We start from the raw sequence: 25,585 nt of genomic DNA on the forward strand, positions 1-25,585 counted from the left end.
CAAACTATTTCTGCTCTTCTAGGATAGTAAGAAACACAAAACTTCCCGCAAAAATCTCAATCAGATTAAGCAAAAATGGATTTGCTCACAGAAGGAAAAATTAGCCAGATTCACACCATGAATTTCTGTGGAGACTCAGTACAGGAAGGATGAAAAAGAACTTAGCTCTACACAATAACCTTATCAAATTTTGTTTAAAGCTAAAGAGAACTTAAGGTACAGAAATCTTTTCTAGACAGTTGTTAATGCAGATTATGTTAAGGGATAATGTTGTTTATTCAAACAAATTTTGAATAAATGTGAACCTCTGGCTTCATAGTCAAAGTATTATTAGACACAAAGAAGGGGGAGCCTGGTCTTTTTCATCCCCTACTTGTTTTTTAACCTTTATTACTCACATTCAGGCATGGGAAAGCATCTGTATTCACAACTAATTAACAGTGCAGTCTCTTTTGATCACTGAGGTCTAGGGTCAGAAAGATACACAGAAGAGAATGGAGACAGGGTCCAACAGGCACATGAATATTTCTTCTTTTTTCATGTATTCAGCAAATAACCTGTGCTTGCCCACACTGTCTGCATGATATGAATGTAATTGATGTTCGTGAAGTGCATGGTCCTTTGAATTCCTTTTCCTTTTCAGATCACTTCATTACGTCGCTCATTGCACCCACTTGCACCAGCCATATCAGCTGCCCAGCTGGCACTGACAAGACATCAAAGCAGTGCCCATTCACAGACAGCAGCGGCGCGTGTTCCCTCCACATTCACATTCTAATGACTGCATCTCATTGCTTTTTTGAACAGCATATCTTTTGCTTGTCTGATTGAGCAGTATATATATATACTGTATATACTGAGAAGTATGTAAATCCCCAACAAAGGTCTTTCGGATCCAGTAGCATTTGTTATGTTTTAAGGCCTCTCGGGACATTTTATTATTTTACCTTCTTAGTTTAGGTTTTGCAGTACCTGGATGGATATTTTTCTGGTGCTTGAGAAAAGCCCAAGCAAGGAACTTAATTACTGTTCTCTTAAAGTAGCATTTCAAAAATGGAACCAAATTAACTGGTTGCAAGAGTGTACATGTTTCTTAAACATTATCCACAATAAAAGGCAATAGGGCCTTTTAAGAAAGTTTGAAAGAAGACAAAGCCTGTTATCAAACAGACTAATACAGGTTCAGTTCTTATGAACCAAAACTAAAAATAAACAGCTATTTTAATTTTGCTTCATACTGTATACACTAGAAAACAGCACAAAGACCTTGTCATCACTGTCATACATAATATGTACAGGAGCAGGTAAAGATTTATTTCATGCTGAAAGAAAAAAAAGAAACACAACGTTTCATACTGTATGTCGAGCCATCTTCAAGTGTGTGTTGCAGGAGGATAGCACCTTACAGTGTGAATAAAGACCATTGTGAAACAATACTCTTGGGAGTGGGTATTCTCATGCAGTTATGCAGACATGTGTCTGCACAGAACTTTTGACACCAGAGGTTTTAAACAGGTGCTCAGAATGGCAGACATGTACTAGTACTTGTCCATGTATATCAGATGACCTAATCCAATAGACATACACATGTATGGACATTTGCAAGTTGAACCTGTAAGTTCTACTGTTTACTGTCCAAAGGCATTCAATGCAGGACAAATAGTTCTCATGATTTCTGGAAGAGAATAACTGAAACTACAAACCAAATCCTTGTCAAAGCTAATCACTGACGCCATTACTAACTTTATTTAAAGTTTCAGCACAGGAACTTGTCCTACAGCTACGGTATGACATTTTTACCATCCTTACACTGGAGCCTTATGTAAGAGACGTAACGGATGTACACGTCACGAGTGCGAGGTGAGTTAATGTCACACAGCTGGCTGAGCAGCATGGCAGTAGTGTTGGGATTGGTCAGGCAGTGCTTTGACTCCAGGAGTAACAGAGATTACAGTCACCTCCTGGGTGCCTGCAGGCTTGCACTGGCCTCAGGGAAGGGTGTACAACTCCTCTAATAAGTGCTGAACCTCCTGTAGGTTCCTGTAAGGGTTTTAAAGTCTAATGAGAAAATGTTTTAAGGGAATCTGGATCGGAGGACCTAGTCTCCACTTCCTGATTCTCCCTGTGTGGGCTCAGTGATTGTTGCTGTGAGCCTTCTTTAGGCATTTGCCAATAAAATGATAAACTTTTTGACAGCACTGGAAGCCTGGTAAATACTACACTATACTAGTGTGGAAAGCTGAACTAACTAGCTCCATTACAACAATCTTGTACAGTTTCAGTCAGCCATTAGCACAGGGAATAGCTTTAGTGGCTTTAGTGCTTCAGCAAATATTCAGTCATGACCTCTCCATACAGTAGCCTTATTTCAGCTGGAAAAAGGGGCATTTTTCTTGCTTTGTTCTTCTTTCAGTTCCCCAGTGTTTTGGAGAAAAAGACAAATTTTGACCATATTAAAGTAAAAAAGAAAACAAATTTCCTGTATTTTCTTGGATGATGTCCTGCATTAGATAACCAGTAGAAAGAGCTCTAATGTAAAGGGCAGAGCAGGACTCTCAGCAGAAGCCATTCACTGACACTACACAGCACTCCGAGCTGTGGGAATGCAGAGCTGAACTGTTTACAGGAACAGGGAGCACCCCTTTGTTAGTGTCTGAGAGTGGAAGCTTGTCTACCGTGTGCATATGAGCATTTTTATCTACATCACGCAGTGTGACACAGCAGATGGCTCTCCTATACTAGGTGTTGTTGCCAAGGAGTAAAAAGGATGAAAGGGCAATCAATAAAATATACCCTTAAAAGAAAATTACTGCTGAAGCTACACCTACTGTAATATAAGCAGCACAGCACACCAAGATATGTTTATGGAAGGAATGATCATTCTAGGTCTGCAGAAGACAGGATTTCTTTTCATAAACAAGAGTCCTTGTGCTGCACTGCTGACACAGTTCATGGTGAACTTAATATAGAACTTACAATGACCTTATTTATCATCTCCTGCAACTTCACTACACAATTGCAATTAGGTCTCCTGCTTTTCTATAACACATGCTTGCTAAAATAAAGCGCACAGTTTGCTCCCTTGTACAGTACTGTTAGCGACGCACATCTGGATGAATTGCACTGGTTTTGTTTTTGCAGCTACAGTATCTGCCTGGCAGGCTGGCTAAACAAAATTCTGCATTTGTATTTAATGTTTTCTTCCTTGCTCTTTGAACTGTAGAATGGATCTACTTCTGCAGCACTTTTTAAGCCTCTCTAAATGTGCATCTGATATGCTACAACAATGTGGGACATTGTGTGCAAACAATAACACACAGGCACGCAATAATTGACCGTTTGTTGTAGCACAGAGACAACACAAATTAAATCTTGTGAGGCAAAGCTCAAAGGTCCGGACAATACACAGCAGGCGGTAATAGCACTGTAATCCCTCATTGCTGAGACAGCTAAGCTGAAGACGGAAATCTCCCCTTTTTTTCATTTCCCTTCAAAAACTTACTACTTCTTGCTCTGGTTTGTTAATTACCCTATCGTTAAATGGGTGCTTTAACATCGATTTGTGAGCAGTCAAGTGCTGGAGGTAGTCCAAGCATCATCTGTAATACAGACCAGTAAACACTGAGAAGAATACACTTTTGAGGTGGATCACTTTCATGCTCTCATCTTCAGTGTGTGACTGCTTAGTCCAGCTGCTGTTCCTTTTTAAAGTGCAGTGGTGATACGAGGGTCTCTGGATTTCTTAGAACAACACATTTGGAATTGCTGATGAATGCTGCACAAGAACATCTTCAGAAGCTAGAGTTCCTTCCGTAAAAAAAAAGAAAAAAAATTTTGACGTAAAATCTCACATAACCAGGGTCCTAAGATCATAGATAAAGTTGACTGAAAAGTAATTTTTGTTCAGCACATTTGTCTCACACTTGCAAATTCATTCTTAGACTGACAATAACGCCAAGATAAACATTAGCACCTTTAATGGAGTTTTCTCACTCCCAACCCCCACCAAGTCAAGAAAGTAATCTTTTTCATAATCCCCAAATGCATGTACAGTACCTTATTCTGTTTATCTGGTACTGAAAAGGCTCAATTATTGATCTCCAGGCTCTGTATAGACACTCATATTAACCTTTATATTGAGACATCTGTAGCATTTCATTACACAGCAACTACTGCTCTTTTATATACAGTAGTTATATGAGGTAAATAAAAAAAGCTATATGCTCATACAGATGAAAAAATAGTCCTATCTGTTCTTCTGAAGACAACTAACACTGCAGAGGATCTCTGCCAGTGTTCTATTGGCTGGTTCATGGACTACAAATCTTGCTGTGCATGAACCCACACTGAAAATAATCAAAACCCCTTCATCCTGAAGAATACAGAAAACACCCTTTCATTAATTAAAAATTAAGATGATTTTTATCTTTTGAAATATATTGAGACTAAGTGGGTCACCCACAGTACCTGATGGTCAAATAAGTCAGTGAGAATTCAATTCAGCATGTACAGTACAGGGCATCTGCCTGTCACTGCAACAGACTCCAAATCAATCTTTAACTGGCAGAGTTTTTCTAACAATAGTCTATTTCGGCCAGCATCATGACAAAAGGCCTTTAACCCTCCCTTCCTGTTTAACTACTGCGAGACTCAAGGTCTTCACAGCACAGTGAGAAAAAGCCTGCACTAGTAGGCCCAACGTACTGTAGGGAAGTCCGCATGTTATTTATAGAGACCTGGGGACAATACACTGTGCCACTCAGTGACAAAACAGATAGCACTCGTCTCCAGGGATTGAAAAAACGACCGCAGTAGATAGGCGCAGCAATTTCCTACACTACACAACGACATCACTTCAACCACACACCCAGGTATTACATTCAGATTTTGAAGCTGAATTGTGTTTTTTTAATGTTTCTTATTTTTCCCCTGAGTTAAGGAAGGACCCAAGACCTCCACCTCAGCAATGAACGCCAAGTCAGGTCTGTTCACTTAGGAGTTCATTTTACTGTTAGTCATGCTTCAGTATTTTTACAGATGAAATATGTGATTCACTAACATGTGGAAAAAAACAGTATACTTATGTATATATACAGTGCAGTATTTACAGTATGAACACAACATTACTGTTGTTCATTTAAATAATAATTTATACTTGTATATATACAATGTTTTTTTATTTACTGTTATAAAACTGTTTTACTTTAAAAGGCATTTAAATATGAAATAAAAGAGGTGAGGGATCAAAGGCTTGGAAACAATTTGCACTCTTTTTTCCACTTAATAAACAAATGGTTCATACTGTATATCTCCCTGATGTGTGCCACTAGGCGTCCTGGTCTGTAAGTAACACTAATGTGCTTTAGCACTGCAATGTATTTCCTGCACATAAACAAAGTTAATACTTGCACACATGGGCTTTGTGCTTTGGCATGGGCTGATGGAAAATCAACTAAAAACAACTGTTTGGATCAACTGGAGTACAGTGCAGTAGACAGGATCTGAACAGCAGTTTCATTAAGAAAAAAAGGGAAAAAAACACTTAAATAAATTAAAGCATCTTGTTGCTGTTCCGATTTAGAAATACTCATTGAATTAATTGAGCATAAAGGATTATTTTAAGATGGCAAAATATACAAAATAAAGCTAAAAATTCACATGATTTACAAATCCCAAGTACCACTTCAAACATACCATACAAACATACTGTACAGTATGTGTAATGTAATCATGAAAGGGCTGCACAGTGACACAGTTGGTTAGCATTGCTGCCTGGGGGCCTTGGGTATGTCCAAACCGGTAGGTTAAATAGTTGCAGAAAAACTTATACCTAGTGTGAGTGTGTGCATGTTTGCATCTGTTTCAGCTCTGTGATAGACTGGTGTCCTGTCCTGGGTTTTCCTCCCCTATCAGAAAATTGCTTATTCCTTGTCAGGGATACAACACCCCCGAATTGGCCCCCGAAGCACAGGATGCAAGGTAAGACTATAACCCCGGATAGGAAGAAGCCCCATCATAGGGTATACACACACACAGGACAAATGTACTGTAGATAGCGATTACCCTAGCCAGTAAGACTTTGGGAGGTGGGAGGTAACCACCCAGAGAGACACAGGGAGACACAGAGAGAACTTGCAAATGCACATAAAAGGTGTCCATGCACAATCAAACGCAGGGCCCAAGAGCATGCTGCCATGCCACCTTGCCACCTGCACACACCAGAGCCATTTGCAAATCATTTCGAAGCAGACCGTCCACTAACAAAACTCCTGATTGTCCCTTGAACTGCCTGGGTGTCATCTTGGGTGGAGCAGTGGCGCTGAGGCTAAGGATCTGTGCCTATGGCTGGCAGGTTGCCGGTTCAAATCCCATGTCCGGCAGATGTATCCTACTCTGTTGGGCCCCTGAGCAAGGCCCTTAATCCCAACTGCTCCAGGGGTGCTGTATAAATGGCTGACCCTGTGCTCTCACCCCAAGCTTCTCTCTCCCTGTCTGCATGCCTGTTTGTCTCATGTAGAGAAAGCTGGGGTATGTGAAAAGACAAATTCCTAATACAAGCAATTGTGTATGGCCAATACTATCTTATCTCTTATCTTGTTCTCAGTCTAGGTCTAGGATTAGACACCCCACCCAAATGCATCTGGACAATTACAAAATTACCAATCTGTAATAAGATTTTCATTAAGATTCAGTTACTTTCAGATGGTCTAGTGGTTAATATTGTACATGCCCTAGCCTAGTGTACAAAATTCCAATTTATTTTTTCCAGGGAATTGTAAAATACATTTACGTGAAGGAGGTGCTAAAGGTACAGCCCTCTTTCCCTCCTCCCCCCAGACTGAGTCTATCCAAGGTCTACAGCAATTTGCTTTAATGATTTAGAAGCTCAATTATCATACCATGTGTTCAACAGAGGCTGTAAACTTAGAAGATCTACTTTCCTAATCCATTTATGTCCACTCTGGCTTTCCATTACATTGGGTTGAGAGCCAATTTATGATTGTGCCTACTGTAGACACAGTCTGCTTTTAGTAAAAATCTCAGGGATGAATAGCCATTTGCTATAACTTTATCCATCACACAAGAGCCTGAATTCAATTTGCATGCTTTTATGGTGCTGTATATCTAGTATTCTCTTCTGATTGAAATAACTTGCAGCTGGGCATGATTCTACCAAAACAATATGTTCAATACATATGCAATGTAAGGAATAACATTATCAATGTTCTTGGAAGTTTTAGAAGTACTGTCATTAGGACGTATTCTCAACTCCAGATTTTAAGTGTGTCCTTTTGAACACTAGGATGAGGGAGAAGACGGCTGATTGTTCAGCTCCATATGCCTGCAGCCAACTATGAGCTCATTAAACCTCCATTTGACTGAAAATTTAAAACTAAATTAATGCCCAACCCAGACCTGAATTAAACTGGATAAGCCTATACTGCATCTTTAAGGAAAATCAATTCCAAATCATGCCTCTTTAAAGATCAACATAATATTAATACAAACTCTTAGAAATTCGATTCAGTAGCAGTCTACAGGAATGTCATTTAAATAATGCGAGTTTTTACTCCAGTGAAAAGAAGCTTCAACTGCATTTACTGAAAATACGTAAAGAGTTACATAAGCATACATAAACCGTCTTTTAAAACAAGAACCATCATAAAAGACAAAACCGAGAGGCCATTATAAAATGAAAATAATGATGCCACTGCAGAAGATACAAATATCGTCTTGAACAGTAGAAAATAACCTTTTACTGTTTCTTGTTAACAGCTCCCCCGCCACCCTGAACTGGATGAAGTGGTTGAAAAATGGATGGATGGATGGTTCTTGTTATTGTGCATCTTGACAGATTGGAAGTGTGCAAGCAGTGAGGCTGTGCCCTTTGGAATGTCCCCTGTGTGACACAGGCAGAGCTCTCTGCCTTGTGAGGGAGCCTGTAATGATTAGTGTCTCAATTCACAACTGAGGTTTCACCACAGACTCTGCACTCAGTACGCACCATTTACAAACCAAAACAGATAATCCATATGATTAGGGTTATTAATTCAGTGACGGGTGTGCTCAGCTCCCTGCTGCCCAGCCCTTTGGAGTAACGATGGCTTTGCCTGCTGAACCATTCCTCTGCCTGATCTGCCTGCAGGCAAAGAGCCTCTCCAGAACGAGCAAGACCAAATGGTTTTCGCAATGCTGCTTTTCATCACCAGGCCCTAATGTATTGCAAAATCTCACTCAAGCTCAAATTTGAAGGACAATGCCTCTAGCTTAATTAAAATAAACAAAATGCAAGGTCCCACTTAAAGTTTAGGAAAACACCTAACTCAGTACACTGTAGGTGTTTAATGTGTTGAAACAGGTTAGCATACTCCCAGAACATTTTTGATCCCCAGATGAATTTGCCTGGGAGCCCAACAGACATATTTTATGTTATCACAAGGTATGATGATAGGACAGGTCACTGGACCTCTCGGTGCGTGGCACTTTCATTCGGTACATTGTGAGAGACAGAGTCAAGTTGCAGCGTGAAAGCATGCAGCCTGAAGCAAAAGGCTTGGCAGTTTATTCCTTGCAGACAGAGAAGGGCTTTCCAGTAGGCTCCTGTTTCAGAACAGAAAAAGAGCTGTAACAATCAGCAACCCCTTCCTTTGTTTCCGTGCTGTACATCACCTCACCTAGGGCAGACTGAACTGTGGCGGAAGGACAGCAGCCTATCCACTGCAGGCCTGCAGACATGAATTAGGATTCATAGCTGATGGAAAGTCAACTGCCACCAACTAAAGGGAAACGTACCATTTGGTTGTATTTTATCAGTGCAGAGACTTTAGGAGTATATAGACTAATTAGGTCTCTACTTTTTTCTCTCTTTGGTTGGATCATCCTCCTCTGACAGTTATTAATCCTTCTGCCAAAAAAATGGCAATATCTTTCTGATATTACCAATTGTGATAGAGTAAATTGCTAAATCCACTAGTGTTGTATGTCATCCAATTCTATTTCAATCACCAGGCCTTCTGCTACTATACCACTACTGTAGGATAGGGCAGTGTTTTGGAGAGAACTATTTCTGATACAGTATTTGTACCTCTGAGATTCACAGTTATTAGCACTATGGCAGGCCTGGGGATTAACAAAACAAAATTGCAACTCTAACAGTTTAGGCACTGCTCCTGTTATTGGAATTTTTAATAAACACCTGTTACATTAAAAGTACAAGGTCAATGCATCAAAATTCAACCTTTTTTACAAACCAGATGAGAGATGATACCTTCTTTAAGTATAACGGGATGTATTTCCCTACTTGTTACAGCATTAGCTTAGTTTTATTCTGAGACAAAGCAGCTAATAAAACACTTAGAGAAATGCCACATGGGTTACAGTTTAAATTAAGGCTGTTGAGCTAAGTTACTGTAATATACAGTATGTGTATCACTTGTCGATAAAGGAAAACCAAAATAAATATTATTAAAGATTACTTCTTAGAATTGGTGCAATTCTGAAAAGAAATACAGTGAAGAGGGGATCCCTTATTTCATATCTTATGTGATATACAATACTATATAGACAATGTACTGTATATATACAAACTCACTCCTAATTCTGTTTTTGACACACACACAAATCAACAGTCCTTTAAAGGAGATAATCCTGCTATGAAATATGAGACTTAGTTGATGACATGCAAAACTGTTGATGTGCTTTATGTAGTCTGCATGTTCAAAAGAGAATTGCAAATCCTCATATCAAAGATGCCATTAAAGGCATACCTTTCTATGTGCAAAGTATGAGATGTCATTAAAGATATATTTAAAGTTTGAAGGCAGGGTCTTTAATAGCACTCAGAGAGACTTTCAGATATTTGCATCAAACAGAAACACCACATTAGATCTATTTTTGAGCCCAACCTGTAGGCATTAATTGTCACCTCCTGTGCAAGTGATTGCAAACCAATATTCTGTAATTATGGACACTGGTGGGATGTAAAAAAAGAGCCAGTGTGAACAATCGAAAATCGGACGTTTTATAGCGATTAGGATTTATTTAAAGCACAAAGAGAAAAGCCTGGGTTTTAATGTTTCAGCATTCAGCATGTTCAATCTTTGAGCTCTTTTCCCTGTGCCCACCGTATAAAAGGGCTTCAGCATGCGTTTGCGTGGTTTGTCACAGAAGAGTGAAAACACCCAGTTTTTGCCTGAGCATCAGCTTGTTGAAAAACATTATAAGCTATGACCAACATCCTATTTTTTCACATTTTATTTTTCAATTTAAGCATTATTTAAAATCATTAAAAACTGAATGTTTTCTAGTTAAAGCTCACAAAAGAAATTTGGAAATCTATGAAGCTTTTATAAATAGATCACTTTGAAGCAATAATATTTAGAGTAGGCAGTAGTCTGCAAAAGTTCCCTAAAGAGTGCACTGAACCCTGGTCCCTGTGCCTTCTGTTGGGGTCCCTGGGCTGGGGGTTTAACACACACTGCAGAGCTGGAGGCCTTGGCACAGCTACCCAGTTTTAGCCCCGCATGGCACTTCACTTCAGTCCTGAAACACAGTCGCCGTGCCAAAAGACAGCACGAGATAAGTCATGCTGCCCTTTCAAATTTCAAAGGAAACACTGTAGCTCAGCGGAGGGATGACACTTGTTTGGATACAGAGTCCTAAACAGCAAGTTGGTCTCGTGGTTCAAGGGAGATGACTGGTATCTTCAACCCACAAATTCACCTGAAGTTCACAAGATGATAAGAAGAAAAAAACTGGCAAATGACATTCTGATCTAACTGAGACAAACCCTTAAGTGAAAGGGTTCAACTGTATGCAACATCTATGCATGTTTTGCACAGGCAATTTTATTTGCATTTGCAAAACCAAGAAAAAGCTAAGTTAAATGCCCTTGGCTGGAAACCATCTCAGAATCATAGATGAGGTTTGTTTAGTAGCAAACCTGCACTTCTGAACAGTGTGCAGAAGAAGTGTCACTGTCAGTGGAGGGTCAAGGGCTTTTTGAGTTTGCATTTTATTTTTTTCATTAAAAAGAGGATGAGCCAGAATGAATGAAATACTGCGTGACACTGACAGATCTTCCATATACTGAATGTACTTGGATGGGCGAGGATACACACAAGACCTGATGCTGCAGGTAAGCGTTTCCCAAAAACTTCCAATCAAAAGTATTTTATGGCAGCTTTGATCTGTAGGCACTCCTGGTCACAGGAGCAGATTGTAAACAAGACACCTTGTCAAACCTGTACTACTCACGATTGCGTCAGAAATCAGCAACAGCTGGGGGTCCTTTTTCTTACAGGTTTTCCTCCTGCATTTTACAGAATCCTCTGAGGTTCTGCCTAAGGAAATGGTAACTGTTCGTTTCCTGCTCTACCCAACATTACATTACAAAAATTGACGATCCGCACTATAAATCTCCCATCTACCTTTTCTCTTTTCACATCTACCGTAGAAATGAAGGAGAGGACACCGTTCAGGGGATTCAGTGCGTACAGCGGAAGGAATTGTTCCCAGTAAAAAGGGAAGCTTTGGTGAAAGCTTCATTTAACTAGAAGAAATAAACACCACTAGGGCGAAGCTACCAGCTCAGGCACTGAAGAGTACGGCTCGAAGTAAGCAGGTAAGCAAAGGGTGTCTGAAATTCATGATTATATCTGAGCAACAGGGCAAATTATTAGAAGCCCCCACCACATAACATATTAGCACTCTGCAACCTGCAAGATCATTTCGAACAGGACGTGACATGAATATTCCTCAAGGGATTTGCCACCCAGTCCCATTCCATTCTTTCAGCAGGATGTGGTAATCGTGTGTAGGTTTCAGCTTTGCATTCCACTGGTTTTCATTCAGACTGAGATCAGGGGATCATTCTGGCCTGGGGAAGGATATGGAAGTCTGTCTCGTGCCCCTCAAGTGTGTCACAGCATTGCCTGTCACTGAGTGTCTTTTGCTGAAAGTGGAAGACCCTAATGCTTTGGACAGTGAGTATGTACTGTAACTCCAACAAGTAAGAAAAGCTATTTAAATGGAATACATACATTTTTATAAGGCATAGCTTACACTGCATGTGCTATTATATAGAAAAGAGGGGATGCTATTCTGCAATACGGAATGAGTTGGAGATAGAACAGGTAGAAGGCACCTGAGTTTCACACACCCAGCATTGTAAATGACAGGAGCTCCAGGAAGCAGCTTCTGAACTATAGCCAGTTAAGGAACTTGTGGTGCTGAAAGTAGGGCACCATGACCCACATTAAGTGTGTGTGAAATCAGGTCTGGTAGCAAAAGTCCTTGGTAATGAAATTCATTGGCTTGAGCCCTGAATAGCCCAACCAAGAAAAGAACTCCATGACTTTCAAGTGAATTATATAAACTATATGGAGGGCAGAAGCTTACTGACCCAGAATCCTCACACCTTGGTCAGCAGCATGGTTTCTGTTTTTTTTACAACGTGGGTATGTTATATCTTAACCTTATTTTTTGGGGGCACTTTATGACTTTGCTTTTTCTTTTTAAAAATTCTGTCTCCAAAATCCAAACCAGTTTAGTAAGTTCTGAATCTTAAGTTTAAAGAAAAGTAAAAAAAGCATTTCCAGGGCTATCTGATATTTCTCTGGAAAATGAGAGGAACTGAAATCACCTTTTATCTCATCACTTGAGTATGTGCTCACAGCTATGAGAAAGGTTAAGATGTGGTAATGGGATAGACCCAGCATTCCCAGGCTTGAATTTGTCTGAATGTACAGTATATGGGTGTTCACTCTGGTTCACAGACTAAGGGCCTGCTCTAACAACAATAGAATTTCACAGCACACTAACCCCCAACCCTCCGACCAAGTTGACACAATGCCCAGAGTGCAGAAAACAAACATAAAAACCCTCCTGAGACTCTGGCTTAGAATCAGTTAATTCCCTAGGACACTGAAGGCCCAGGATCTGGCACAACATACAGTACGAACCTCTATTAATCCCTTTTGAAACACTGATGAGCTGAAATTCAATCCAAATGTGTGATAATTTTGTAAAATATATAGTAATGCCATGCAAACTCAGGTTAAATCAATCAGACTCTAATCAGAATACAAAACCAGTCTGGAGCTAATCTATGGTGAATTTATACATAATTGATAAAAAAAACTGCTGCCACAATAACTGAAAGCCATTTTATAACACATTGACAATGTGAAGTGAGCCCAGATGTCCTCTGCATGGTTTGACAAGTGTGGGTTTCATACCATACATTTTCTCACGATTTCACACATCACAGGATCAAATTAAACATTAGAAAAATCTATTAAACAGGCAAAATGACATATAAGCAGTCACTGTCAATGGGGTTTTCATCAGGAAACTAAAACCATGGAAATGCAGTATGACCAAGCAGAGAGATCTACCAACACATAAGGCACGTTTATGCTGCCAGTTCTGTTCAGGATCAAATGAGTAAGTAACATTTAATCTTGCTCACAACTGGCAGTGTAAATGTGACTGTATCAGATCACAAGGTCCTCTGTACTTCATCTTGGTAGTCTGAATGTTTGCAGCATCAACAACCAACGTGCACTGTTTAGTGGAGTGGTCTATAAAACTTTTAGGTTTACTGCTATTACTCACGGGATAAATTAACTTAAATTAACCTTAATTTCATAACATTAAAATTGTTTACTGTGCAAAAGTACACCCATTTCTGCAAGTATTTTACAGTGGCATGACCTTAGAATGTAATCATGCGAGACTCTGCACTGAACAACTGTACATGCAACCCTCCGGGTGAAAAAATGTTGTTCTGGCTGAAGTAGCACAAAAATGTGAGAAGATCCTGAACATTGGATCCTGATCAGAAATGGCAACACCTATTACAATGTTCTCACTGCTCCAAACTGAGCACCGTTCTTACCTTCACTGGAGGATCCTGAAAGATCAATGATGACATACACTTTTCCTTCTGGCTCCAGGTCTATCTGCAATTTCAAAAAAGGAAAGAAGAGACATTTAAAAAGTCAGCATTACTAGGTCCTTAACTCTAAAAACTAGGGTGACGTGCATTTCAGACTCAGAACAGGCATGTCTTTACGCAGAGGGTTGTGGAAGTATTGAATATGCTACTCAGACATGTCGTTCAAGCGGATCCTCCATCTTCTTTCAAGACGAGGCTGGATGAGATCCATTGGCTCAATTAGCTAAAGACAAGCCAAATGAGACAGATGGGCTTCTCTCGTTTGTGACCATTTTTACGTTCTTAAAATGCTTAGAGAGCCAGTGAATGAAGGCTTCTGTTGGTTTCTCAGAATAACCATGCAAGATTCCCACACATTCCAGGCCTCATCCCTGAGTGTCACATGAAAACTATTGTGTAAGAGGGGAAATAGTAATGCTTTAAAGATTGTAAAGATGGGGATAAAAGCTTGGCCACTTGGTTTAAGATTGCCTGGACTGTCAGAATTGAAGGACAACGTGTTTTGCAAATTGGAAAGTGCTACTGCACGGTTTTCTGTTATATTGACTTCAGTCACACAAAAGGGTAAAGTTAAAAAAGGTTTTTAACCTACTTGGGGTGAAAGAAAGTTAGATAATTAATCCTGAATGATCTATTAAAATTGGATCTAAGATATTGAGGATGAAAATTCTAAGAAATAAAATGGATTAATAATGTTTGCTGAGCACAGCAGTGATTTATCTCTAAAAACAATTGTTGGAAAGATTAATAATTCCAGAACACTGTTTGGATTTGGCAGCATTACTCACATTTAAACAGAGGCCATTAACAGAGCTACTTCAACAAGAACAAAGTCTTATATCTGCATGGTATAACAGTTACATGGCATGTCATGGTTCTTGTCTGTTAATGTGCCAGGTATTTGTTGAGCAGGAAAGACCACCCCCATAGTTTCAGAGGTATAACTCAGCAACTCAGCAGGCTGTAAAAATCACCGTTCAGAGACCTTTATTAATTTAGCAAGTTCATTTCTTCACTTAAGGTCAAACGGACAGTTAAGGTACAAGATAGCTGCAAGACAGTGACAGTTGTGTTTCAAATGATCCCCAACTTCACCTCCTCAAGACACCAAAACAAAATTGCATTTAGAAAATGAAGGATTTTAGGAAGACCCATAAACCTTCTGGACTGTGGCTCTCCAGTTCCAGGGGCAGTCCTCTCTTTGCAGAGGATCACAGGATAAATCGAACAAGCCTTTAGAATGGCAGAAGCGACTTTGGAATGGCAAATGTAGAAAAGAAGGACAGCCTTAATCCCGTGGGCGAGAGATTTTGTTTTAGCCACATTCATGCCCGTGGAGCTACAGACAGCGAGCTGAAGTGTTTGCGTCTTTATTGAAGAGAGCCTGCTGTTCAGAGCCTCTGCCATTTCATTACACAGCAGCCTCCCGCAGCTTTATCTTATTCACACCCTGTGCTAAACTGTGCCACAGCTCACAGGCTCTGCGCTGGTACCAAGCACGCAAGGGCAGTTGGTCTTATGCTTCTTAGGCTTTGCACCTTCTGCATCCACCTGTACCATCAGCTAACAATGATAATTACCAAGCAGAAAGGCTACACGTCATACTGGAAAGAGAGAAAGGGGATCACATGCTGTTCTTTGAGCTCTTTAGTGCATAACCTTGCATTATCTATCAAAAGCTCAATCCATTCATTCAATACAGTCACATTCAGTGCTTAGATTGAATTACCAATTTTTAAATGTCTATGAGCTTGCAGATGCACTAGCTGATGTAGGTTTTTATTGGATTACCACACATGGCAAGGTATTTTGTCCCTACGTTTCTTTACAATAACAAGAATAAAAATGTTTCTTCAAAATCTTACTGTTTTCTCCTACTATATCCTGAGAGAGAATTTAAAACTGATTTGAATCTGATACCCGGGATGAGATCCTTGGATCAATTAGCTGGGCCAAATGCCTCACTCTCGATTGTAACCCTTCTTACTTATGTAACGGTTCACAACAGCCCACAGCTTCAAGCCTCCAAGAGGATTATCCCTCTTATGATATTCCCATCTCAGTGTTTAACATTGATAAGAGGGAAAGATTTAGAAACTTATTTATTATTCAGCATGTTTAAAATACTGTAAACCTGATTTTCTACAATGTATTTCATTGAAAATAATCTCAAGGTGAATGATTTTAAGTGTATGCACGATGACGTAATCTTACATACTGTTCACATGTTGACAGTTTACAGCCCAAAGATTTAATATAGGATCCATACAGAATATATAAACAAACACAGCAAAGAACCAATAAAAATAATCAGCAATTAGCAGTCCTATCTGAAGAAACCCCATGAAACATTTAATAGGAACTGCCATGTTGCTTATCACACTTTCCCTTTCTGGAATTAAAAATATATCTATCTCATCACTGTAACTACATATTGTGGGTGCAGAACAGAAATCATGACACTGTGGGAAGGCAGTGGGACTCATCTGTTTTATTACACTAAACAGATGAAAAGAGAATAGAGCTCACATATTCAGTATCTGTAACAAGAGAAACAGAAGCTTGTCTTCCACCTTCCAATGGGTGACCTGAAGCTTTGGACATGGTCTAGTTTATCCATCCTCGATCAGTAAGCTGCTCATCATACTGAGGGTTTTGCTCTCAAAATTATTGAAACACATGCAAGGAGGTAATGAGTGCAAATGAGTAAAAAATGGGACAGAATCTGTCACAGGGCAAAAGAGAAAAGGACAACCAAAAACAGGTCATCAAATCAAAGACAACAAGTCTTGGAGAGGTGGGAGAAAACAAAGCTCCCAGAGAAAACGCATGCAAGCAGAGTAAGACGTGCACATCTCTTAAAAGCAGAAGGGCAAGGCTGGAAATGAAACCATTATGTTGGAGCTGTGGGCAGCGATGTTAACTGCTTAGCTCATCCTCTCAGAAACCAGCTCAAATATGAAACTGGGAAATATACTGTACAGAGCCCGGTTATATTTAAATGAAAGGTCTCCAAAAATATGGAAATTATCTGTATTTTCTGACAACACTTCCTGCCAACACTGGACACGTCTGCCTTCTGCAGAAGCATTTGCATGACCACAAGGCACAGCTCCCTGATGCGTCTGTTCTATTTTGCACTTGGTGTTCAGCCGCATGTACATTGCCTCGGCGGCTAGCCTGCTCATTTTAATTTGGCAGGGCCCCGGGCAATGACATCCTCCTCTGTTGCCAGGCAGACGTCAGGCCAAGTGTTGGCAGCTCCATCACCTGTTCACCTGCAGATCTCTGGTCTGGGCATGGCCCCTCCATGGCTATAACCTGCAGGAAAGGGATGACAGCATGCAGAGAACAGATGAGGAAGCCCAGGAAAATGCCTGCTGGGATGTCGGCATGGGTGTTACAGGAGTGGGCAGGGGGACATTCTCTATGGCTGTGTATAAGAGAAGCTGGCATGAGCAGGGAGAAGTGGGGGCAGGCTGGCAAGGGAAAGAGAGGCAGATGCCACAAGCCCACACCTCACCAATCAGCCGCAGGCGAGACAGTGCCAGAGAGAATCCCTAAGATACACCTGTCATCAGACACAAGTGGGCGGATGGATTCTAAAACTGGCTGAGGAACATAATGAGAAATCAGCAACGCTGAATTTATAGTTATCTAAACCCAGCCATGTAATTTTCCATACTTTAAAGACTACCAAGAGATAACTGTAGCAGAGATTTTCATGTCACTTAAATATTTCGTTGCGATTGTTTGTTGCAATCTCACAAATACAACAGAAAAGGGAGATTTGTGACCTCCTTTGCTTCAACCCATACTTCGTCATGCCAAAGTAACTTCTTCAGCAAATGCAGCTGCTGAAAATATATCCTCCAGTTCACCAAGAATTGACTCAGGAAAGTAAATCTGTGGTTCGCAAGGGTAAGGGGATAGTTTTATCAACATCCTTCAAATATTTGTAGAATCTTCTTTTCAGTAAGGCAACAGTTAACTTACTCCAAACTATATAAAGTGATTGGTGAGGGGGGATTTAAGCCTGATTATTTATCAGTGTAGCTCCAGCAGACAAAGCCATTTGCCTTCAACATAGATCTCTGACGACCCGCACGCACACCCATATTGACATGTAGTCAAGTATAAAGTTGGTTCCGCAATTTAACTGCCATTTTTAGAGGGTCCAACACGAGTCTAACACCAGCTGTCACTGTCTCACAGCACAGCAGTCCCCAAGGAGTAACTGTGCTTTTTACAGCTCACACACACAGCATGGCATGCCCAGAGCCACAGCACCCCAAACACAGACTCAGGCACTTCTGAAGACATCTTTAACCTAAGGTGATGAAATGCTGACATCATTCACTGCACAGGCCTCAAAACTTGTCAGTCTCTCTCAACAAAGGAAAGACAACAGGCGGACTTTGGGGATGATGTTTCCCTGAATTAAAGACTGACAGTGGGAAACAGAGGTACAGTATTTTAAACATTACGATCTTTAACTGTGAAGCGCAGAACAAAGGCTCAACAAGTCATTTTCTAATCTGTCTAAATTAAAAGGCAAATAAAAATTAAATAAAAACAAGAATATGTAATTAAAAAAAACTGTTCAATTCCTTGAAACAGGTGGTTACAGCAAATTACCATCAATTCCTAACTTCAATGCAACCTGCAAATTCAGTGGAATTTCAGAAATATCCAATATCGGTACTGTACACATAAAGAAAATATATTTTTTTCAAAATTTGGCATGACTTATAGAAAACAGACACCACTTAGAATAATGACTAAAAGATTCTATTTTTCACTTTGATCATCAAAGTGTCCTCTCCCACAGTGTTGAAACACTTGATGACTGCCTCTTGAGATGAAATTTCATCTTCACCACCCCCATGCACAATGAATTGAATATGTTAATACATGTCCTGGACTCTGGAATGCTTTCCATTTAAGTGCATTTATGCAACTACTGTACTGAAATTTGCAAATAACAAAGAACAGAGACCAATGTGAAAGTACAACATCCCAACAGGTTTGTGCTTAGTTATTACGCAAAGAGGAAGATAGATAACTAATTTAGGATTTGCATTGTTCAGGAAAAATAACTATCAATCAATACTCTAGTAGTAGTTTGTTACCACTCAGGGGGTGACAAACCCGGTTTCTGGAAAACCATAACCCAGCAGATCTAAGTTGCTTTTATTGATTGACGGTTAAATCTGAGCCAGTACATCACAAATTACACAAAATAAAATACAAAAAGACACAATACAATTAAAAGCACAGTATTTTATAACCATAGCATTTGCACAAAGCAGAGAGCTGAACATTTCCAAGGACTTATAACAGAAAAGATGGAGAATGTTTAAAAGGAGATCTAATGCAATGAGTGAGATTAAAGAAATTCATAATCAAAACAATCAAAAAGAATCGTGTTTTAAAAGACATGTTGCAGCTTATGCCACAACCTTACCACTATAATATTTTCCTTATGTGATTAATGTACTGTAATTCTGACATACGATATAGCTTCATGTGTCATCATGCCACCCAACACTCGATCCTTTGGGATGAAAAGAACCCGATAATTGCAAGGATTTATAATCATTAATGCTATAGATGTTTTTACCCAAACTAACAGAGATGAGAGGGTCAGCTTTGCCTTAACAACTGTGGCAACATATTCGCTTACAATATTGGACAACCTTGGTTCTACAGTTCATCTTCTCTAAAGAGCACAGGATAAGAAAGCACAGTAAGATGTGAACAGTGATCGATGCCAGAGCTGGGATACGAACCAGCAAACTCCTGCTAAGGTCCCCTTTACCTTAATCATTTTACCACCTCGTCCAGCGTACCTGTCGTTCTACAGCTTAATAAAGGAAATGGCTGAATCTGCAGTCTGGCCTGTTGCTGTACAATAATGTGCTGCATGCGTCTGATCACAGATTACTAGATTAAAGGCCACAGTTCCGCTTCACAACACTGAGGCAGGAAGGTCTACTGACCCTTGAAAACAAGGTGATGATGTCACCGGGAATGGCGACAGAGAGGAGATGTGTTTTTAACCCACCACGCGGCACCCCCTCCTCCCCACCTCCCCTTTCCTGTGATGTCATGAGGTTCCATTCATGAACTGCCTTCAGGGCCACTCTGAGAGTCTCACAGGTGCAGCAGCCAACTAAATTTAGCAGGGGAAGGAAATGGGATGTGTGTGTACACACGCATTTATGTGTACGAGTGCATTTTTTATTTGAAACGCAGCTTGCATAATATGTGAGCTTTCCTCAGGAATGTGCACTGTGGGAATCAAGAGGTCTGAAACCTTGGTATCTTCCAATTCCATAATATCCATTAATTCACTGGGTGTTCCCTTTACCATCCACATCACAGTAGTGGTGACTAGCATCTTGCATACTGTAGATTATTGTTCGAAGCAGTAAAGTTGGAGGAACAATCACCAAATAAAGTAAACCTTCAGAAATCAGTATACTAGTTTGCTAGCATTTCTTATTTATTCTCAAGAAATAAATTAAAAATACCACCACCAGCACTGCCATTTGTACTGCACTGCAGATAGTAGCTGTGTTAGAGAAAACAGTTCCAAAGGTTTGCACCTGAAGAAAACTAAGTCTGGGTATTTATTCTGTTGGCATCTGACAACTTCCAGATCCCTTTCTATTAGTGAAGAAATGTCTTTTGGCTCCACTTGTTGACAACCTCCAGTCAACTAGTCTGCAGCATGGTTACAGTACAGCCTGTTTGTCAAGCATAAGCTCTTTCTCCACTTAACCCAGATTTATACAGGCTCTGATATATTTGCTTAGATTAAATGTGTTTCTTGGAATTACTTGCTGTTCCCTTTTTTATCACACACAAAAGAACCAGATACCCCTTTTCAAAAATGTCAGAAGACTACTTTTATAACGACTCTTTGTAGAATTCCTAAAACCGCACATTTCACAGTTAAAAGCCTAGCAAGCCGGGCAGAATAGTAGGAGTGATTAAGGTTTAAGAACAATAAACCTCCATTGTATTTAGAGGCTGGGTTGCAACTAGAATTTACTCTATAAATGTAATGCACAGAGTACAATGACCAAAGAAAGCTTCTTTAATAAACACAAAAGAAAAAGAACGTATTTTCAAAAGTGAATCCACATAGCAAAGTAAAGACCCTCTCCTCCTGCATACAAGGTAAGGCAAAATAGACACTGTGCTACTTAAAAGTGCAGAATCCTAAACAGGGAAGAAGTCATCACAGGCTGCAGAGACTCTTCACACAGCCACTGAAGTTACACCAGGGTGGCGAAGACTGAAGAGACTACTGTAGAAAGGTTTCACCCACAAAGTACTGCCAACATTTGCAGACCTTCCATTTTAGTGTAGGATGAAAATAATCTGTCATCTGATTCTGCCCAGACCCCTGGAAGCAAGTAGGATTATTAACATTGCGCAGAATGTAGGTTATAAGCGCTTTGTGGTACATTCTAGCAAACAAGCTATAAATATGTCCAGTGTGACCCAATTAAAAGTGAACCATGAAATGTGGAGTGAAGGTGTTGTATAAATATTTGGGATTACATTTACCAAATAGTATGCTGTACCTTTGACCTCAAACTGTAATCAGCTGGTCTTTAGAGTCCAAATGGTAGGACAATCTGAAACCACCTATACTCAGAAGCTTGGTTTGTTATGCATTACAAAGGGATTTATTTAAAGACCACTGGGGATTATTTCAAATGAACAAAGGGCAGTAAATAAGTACCAAGTTCATTTATGTAATGTACTTTCGACAAAATGACTTTGATTAACCTATTGCACTCTGGATCTAGAAGAGTACCAGAAGTTTTTCGTAGCCATCAATGTTAAAATCTGTCAGTCAGATGGTGAAGTACCATATCCATTAGGCAGAATGGGGTTCATAGAGTGACTAAAGCTTCTTTGCTTATGGTGTAATGAGATGGGGGAGTCCAATCCCTTTCCTTATGGAAATTATTTCTTTCAGCCTAAGTACTCTTCTTGGTAAGGTCAGAGGAAATAGGAGCGCATGACCAAAACCCATACAATCATATGGGGATGATATGCAAACTCCACACAGACAGGCACTCAAGACTAAAATAAAATCCAGAACCCTGGAGCTGAGTAATTAAGGTGTTCTAATTCTGCAAGCACCACCACCAGCATACTCAAGCCAAAGAATGAGAGCTGTCGGAAGTCGGAGAGATGTTGTAAGATAGAGTATCTTGCAACAGGACGAGCTGAGACCTGTTATGCTTATCACTTCACATACTGTAGTTCCACAAGATCATGGGAGCTTTTTTCCTGCTGGAAGCACATAGCCTCATAGATGAGCTGTATGCAAACTGAAGTACTTTTAAAGAAGAATCAGATCTGGGCTGACTAGTGAGGGGACAGTCCCCATTCTTGCCTGTGGGTTAGTTATGTTGATATACTAAATGTGTCACTCAGGTTACAATGTAAATTTCTCCAATATCACATGTTAAGTTCTCTCTCTTTTCTTTCTTCTGAAATTCAGAGAACCAAAGACAGAACTTACTTGCAGAAGTATTTATCTATTTTGAATCTATGTAAAACTGCAAATGTAAACTTAACGGTAATGATCTGTGTGAGCACACAAAACAGCAAGTGCTGGATATTATCAACAGTCACTCTTTTTTCTTTGAACAACTGTTAAAAGACAAATCACACCTTTGGATACAGAGCAGTACTGTGTAAATCAATTATTTTAAGTATTTTGTGGGTCTGTTTAGCATAATATAAAAATTTGCTAGCTGTTGCATAGAAACATAATATGGAATAATTAAAGAAAACAAGTTATGAGCTCAGAGTTATGAGCCGTCAGCAGATTCATGGAAATGAAATCATTCGGGTACTAGGAGATTAATCTGATCATCTGAAATGCCAAATCCCTCTTGACAAGACTAGGTGAGGGCATTAATATGAGTTAAAGGCCATCACTGAACATGAAGAGGTGGAAACACCCTTCAGTTTGATGCAAAAATAAAAAAGACTAAGACGCTATCAAGACATATTCTTCAAACGTTAAAAAATGAAACAGCTCATTCACTGGTGACTAGACTCCCATCCATTAGTCACTTTCACTATTACAGCACAGCCATGCTGTGTTACGTCATTTGTGTTCCCAGCAGAAACTAAACCACGTGGCCCCAATTCCACACTTACTGAGGAAGAAAGCAAGACTGCAGAGGCTGTACCACCAAATAAGGCCACCACCTGTTAGTTCATCCCTGGAATGAGCAGAAAAAAACTGTGTGTAAAGGATCTACGGACACTTTTGAGAGACACTGGACCTGGGATATTATCTCCAAAACATCTGGCAGCATAATCCCTTAACAACATGTTTATTCCAATCATACATGCAGAAACTGAGACATGTACAAGGATATTACTGCACAGCTGGCTCACTGCCCCCATTGTGTTTTATCTTTGTTGATAACGATAATCTGGAGCATGTTTTAGAAACCTTTATTTGAAAGAGCATTATTGCAGGTTATTTCTGGAATGCAAGGTATTTCAAAATTCCTCTCCGAACTTAGACCATCTTAAGAAAGTATGAATAGGCAAAGAGAAATCTCAGTTTTTCTTGAGTGGGGTTAAGGGAAAGCTCTTTGTCTAGAAATGTGTTGCAGTGAGATTTGCAACTGCAGAGGAAGAATGGCAAGGAAAAACCCCTCTGGACAGAACTTCAGTAGTGTGTTGATTAGTTCCTTCTAAACAGTTTTCAGGAACTTTTAATTTCCAATTAAACTGCAAATTGTGCTGTGCGATACAAACTATGCACAGAGACAGATTTGCTTCAAATTCTAACTGAAAGGTTGAAAAGTAATAAGCTTCATGTTTTCCAGGATAGGAGAATTACAAAACAAAAAGTGTGTTTTGCTAATCTAACGGAACACTTTGCTACCACGAGAAATGCAAATAAGGACATTTGCTTAACAAAACATCTGTGGTTGTAGAGTGTCTGGTGGCCAGGCAGCCCACAGAGTTCAATAGCTGCGGCAGCTACAGTATCTCGCAGCTCTGACTCCAAGTTGCATGCCGGAGCCGTCTCCTCTAGGCGGACAGATCCCAGCGAGTTAGAGAATGGCGTCAAAACAGTCTTCACTGCTCCACCCCTAAGCATGGGAATTCCCTGTCTCTGGGAAATTCAGGAATGCGATTCTAATCTGTCCTTTCAGCTCAGACCAATAAGAGAGAAAAAAGCTGTTTTTTCAGCCTGGTCTTTGCTTAAGGGTATACTATTCACATGCATCTCTTCTGTTGAGTTTGAAGGTTTGTAGCGCCTTTAGGGTAAGAAATGCAAGTCTGACATTCCACTGTTTTGAGTTCATATCAGTTTTTCTGTGGGATAACCAAAGAGTTTTGAATCCAGTTTGTTTTACAAAGTGTTGATTTTACACATTGTTGGCCTTGGGGGTGAAAAGACCACTACTACATATTATGTACAGTACAATACATATACACCTGTATACACACTGTTTCGAAAGAAACAATCACTGTAAGACTTTGGATGCTTTTAACTACACCTATAATTAAAGTAGAACTATTTGACTTAACATACAACCCTAAAAACAGTCTTTAGTTAAACACACAGAGACATGGTGTAAGGGCCCTTTTCTATATTGTACCCACAGCTTTCTACATTGATTTTGTTCCAAAACCTTGGTACAGTGCGACTCGACAGCTCACATATGACGCCAACAGATGACATTCAGAGACACGGGGTAGCTGTCATGAGCAGGGCTGCGTACCTCACCTCCACACTGCACAACATTCCCAGCACTGTGGGAGTGTCAATGTGAAGACAGGGAGCCGCAGTAAATGTACGAATCCCAATATGCCTGTCCTTGCCTGAACTAAAGGCTAAATTTTGGAGTTGAGAAATCTTCTCAACAAGCGCATAACCTACACGATATGCTGCTATCAGTGAAGAATTAGCAATAAGTAGACAGGCAACAATATTTCACAAGGAGTTTCCTTACCCTGCTTCTTACTACAGTATGTGCTTTGAAATCTGCATTTTTTTCCTGCTCTTCATGACCTCACTGTACTCAATTACTTAGAAACACGACAAGCACTGAAGCCAATGACTAATATAGAAAGCAAAAGTAAATGTGCAGTGTCTCATCCTAGGAAAAAACAAAACACAGGGTTGTTCCCAACAGAGTAGGATATGGTCTGTTGTAGCCTACTCGGTGCACCTACTCCTAAGTCTTTGCCACCCTCTGTTACCACAGCGATCTGTTTCGTCTGACAGGTTGGCTGACCCAGTAATCTCTGTGGCGAAAAGAAAGTGACCACCAGCCTCAACCTGAAGCTCCGCTATGTCTCAGTTACGACCACCAGAGCCCTGCCTGGCCAAAATAAAACCGCATTAGAGCCCCCCCCCCCCCCAAGAACAGAATGAGGGCTTTTTAAAAGACTTTATTTTTTCACATTTGGGCGTTTACTGAGGCTCCCATGCCCCTTTGGTAGTTTAATAGTATAAAAACGTAAAACAAAACAAGCCTCCTACACAATGAAACGACTGGGTAATTTAAAAGGTTTCATCCCTGCAGGCTCTGAGGGTTATCTAGGATTCCACAGAAA

At 40.1% G+C, this 25,585-nt stretch overlaps 1 protein-coding gene across 1 annotated transcript in view; it reads right to left on the reverse strand.

The window, feature by feature from the left end:
• Positions 1 to 25,585, reverse strand: part of LOC148646280 (protein kinase C epsilon type) — a 130,204-nt gene that overhangs the window by 75,748 nt on the left and 28,871 nt on the right. Inside the window, exon 2 of the mRNA XM_088610212.1 lies at positions 13,901 to 13,964. Within this exon, the coding sequence (XP_088466338.1) occupies positions 13,901 to 13,964 (64 nt within the window). The remainder of the gene's footprint in view (positions 1 to 13,900; positions 13,965 to 25,585) is intronic.

The sequence above is a fragment of the Lepisosteus platostomus genome, chromosome 17 (genome assembly GCF_059453375.1).
Source record: "Lepisosteus platostomus isolate fLepPlt1 chromosome 17, fLepPlt1.hap1, whole genome shotgun sequence".
In the NCBI taxonomy this organism is placed as follows: domain Eukaryota; kingdom Metazoa; phylum Chordata; class Actinopteri; order Semionotiformes; family Lepisosteidae; genus Lepisosteus; species Lepisosteus platostomus.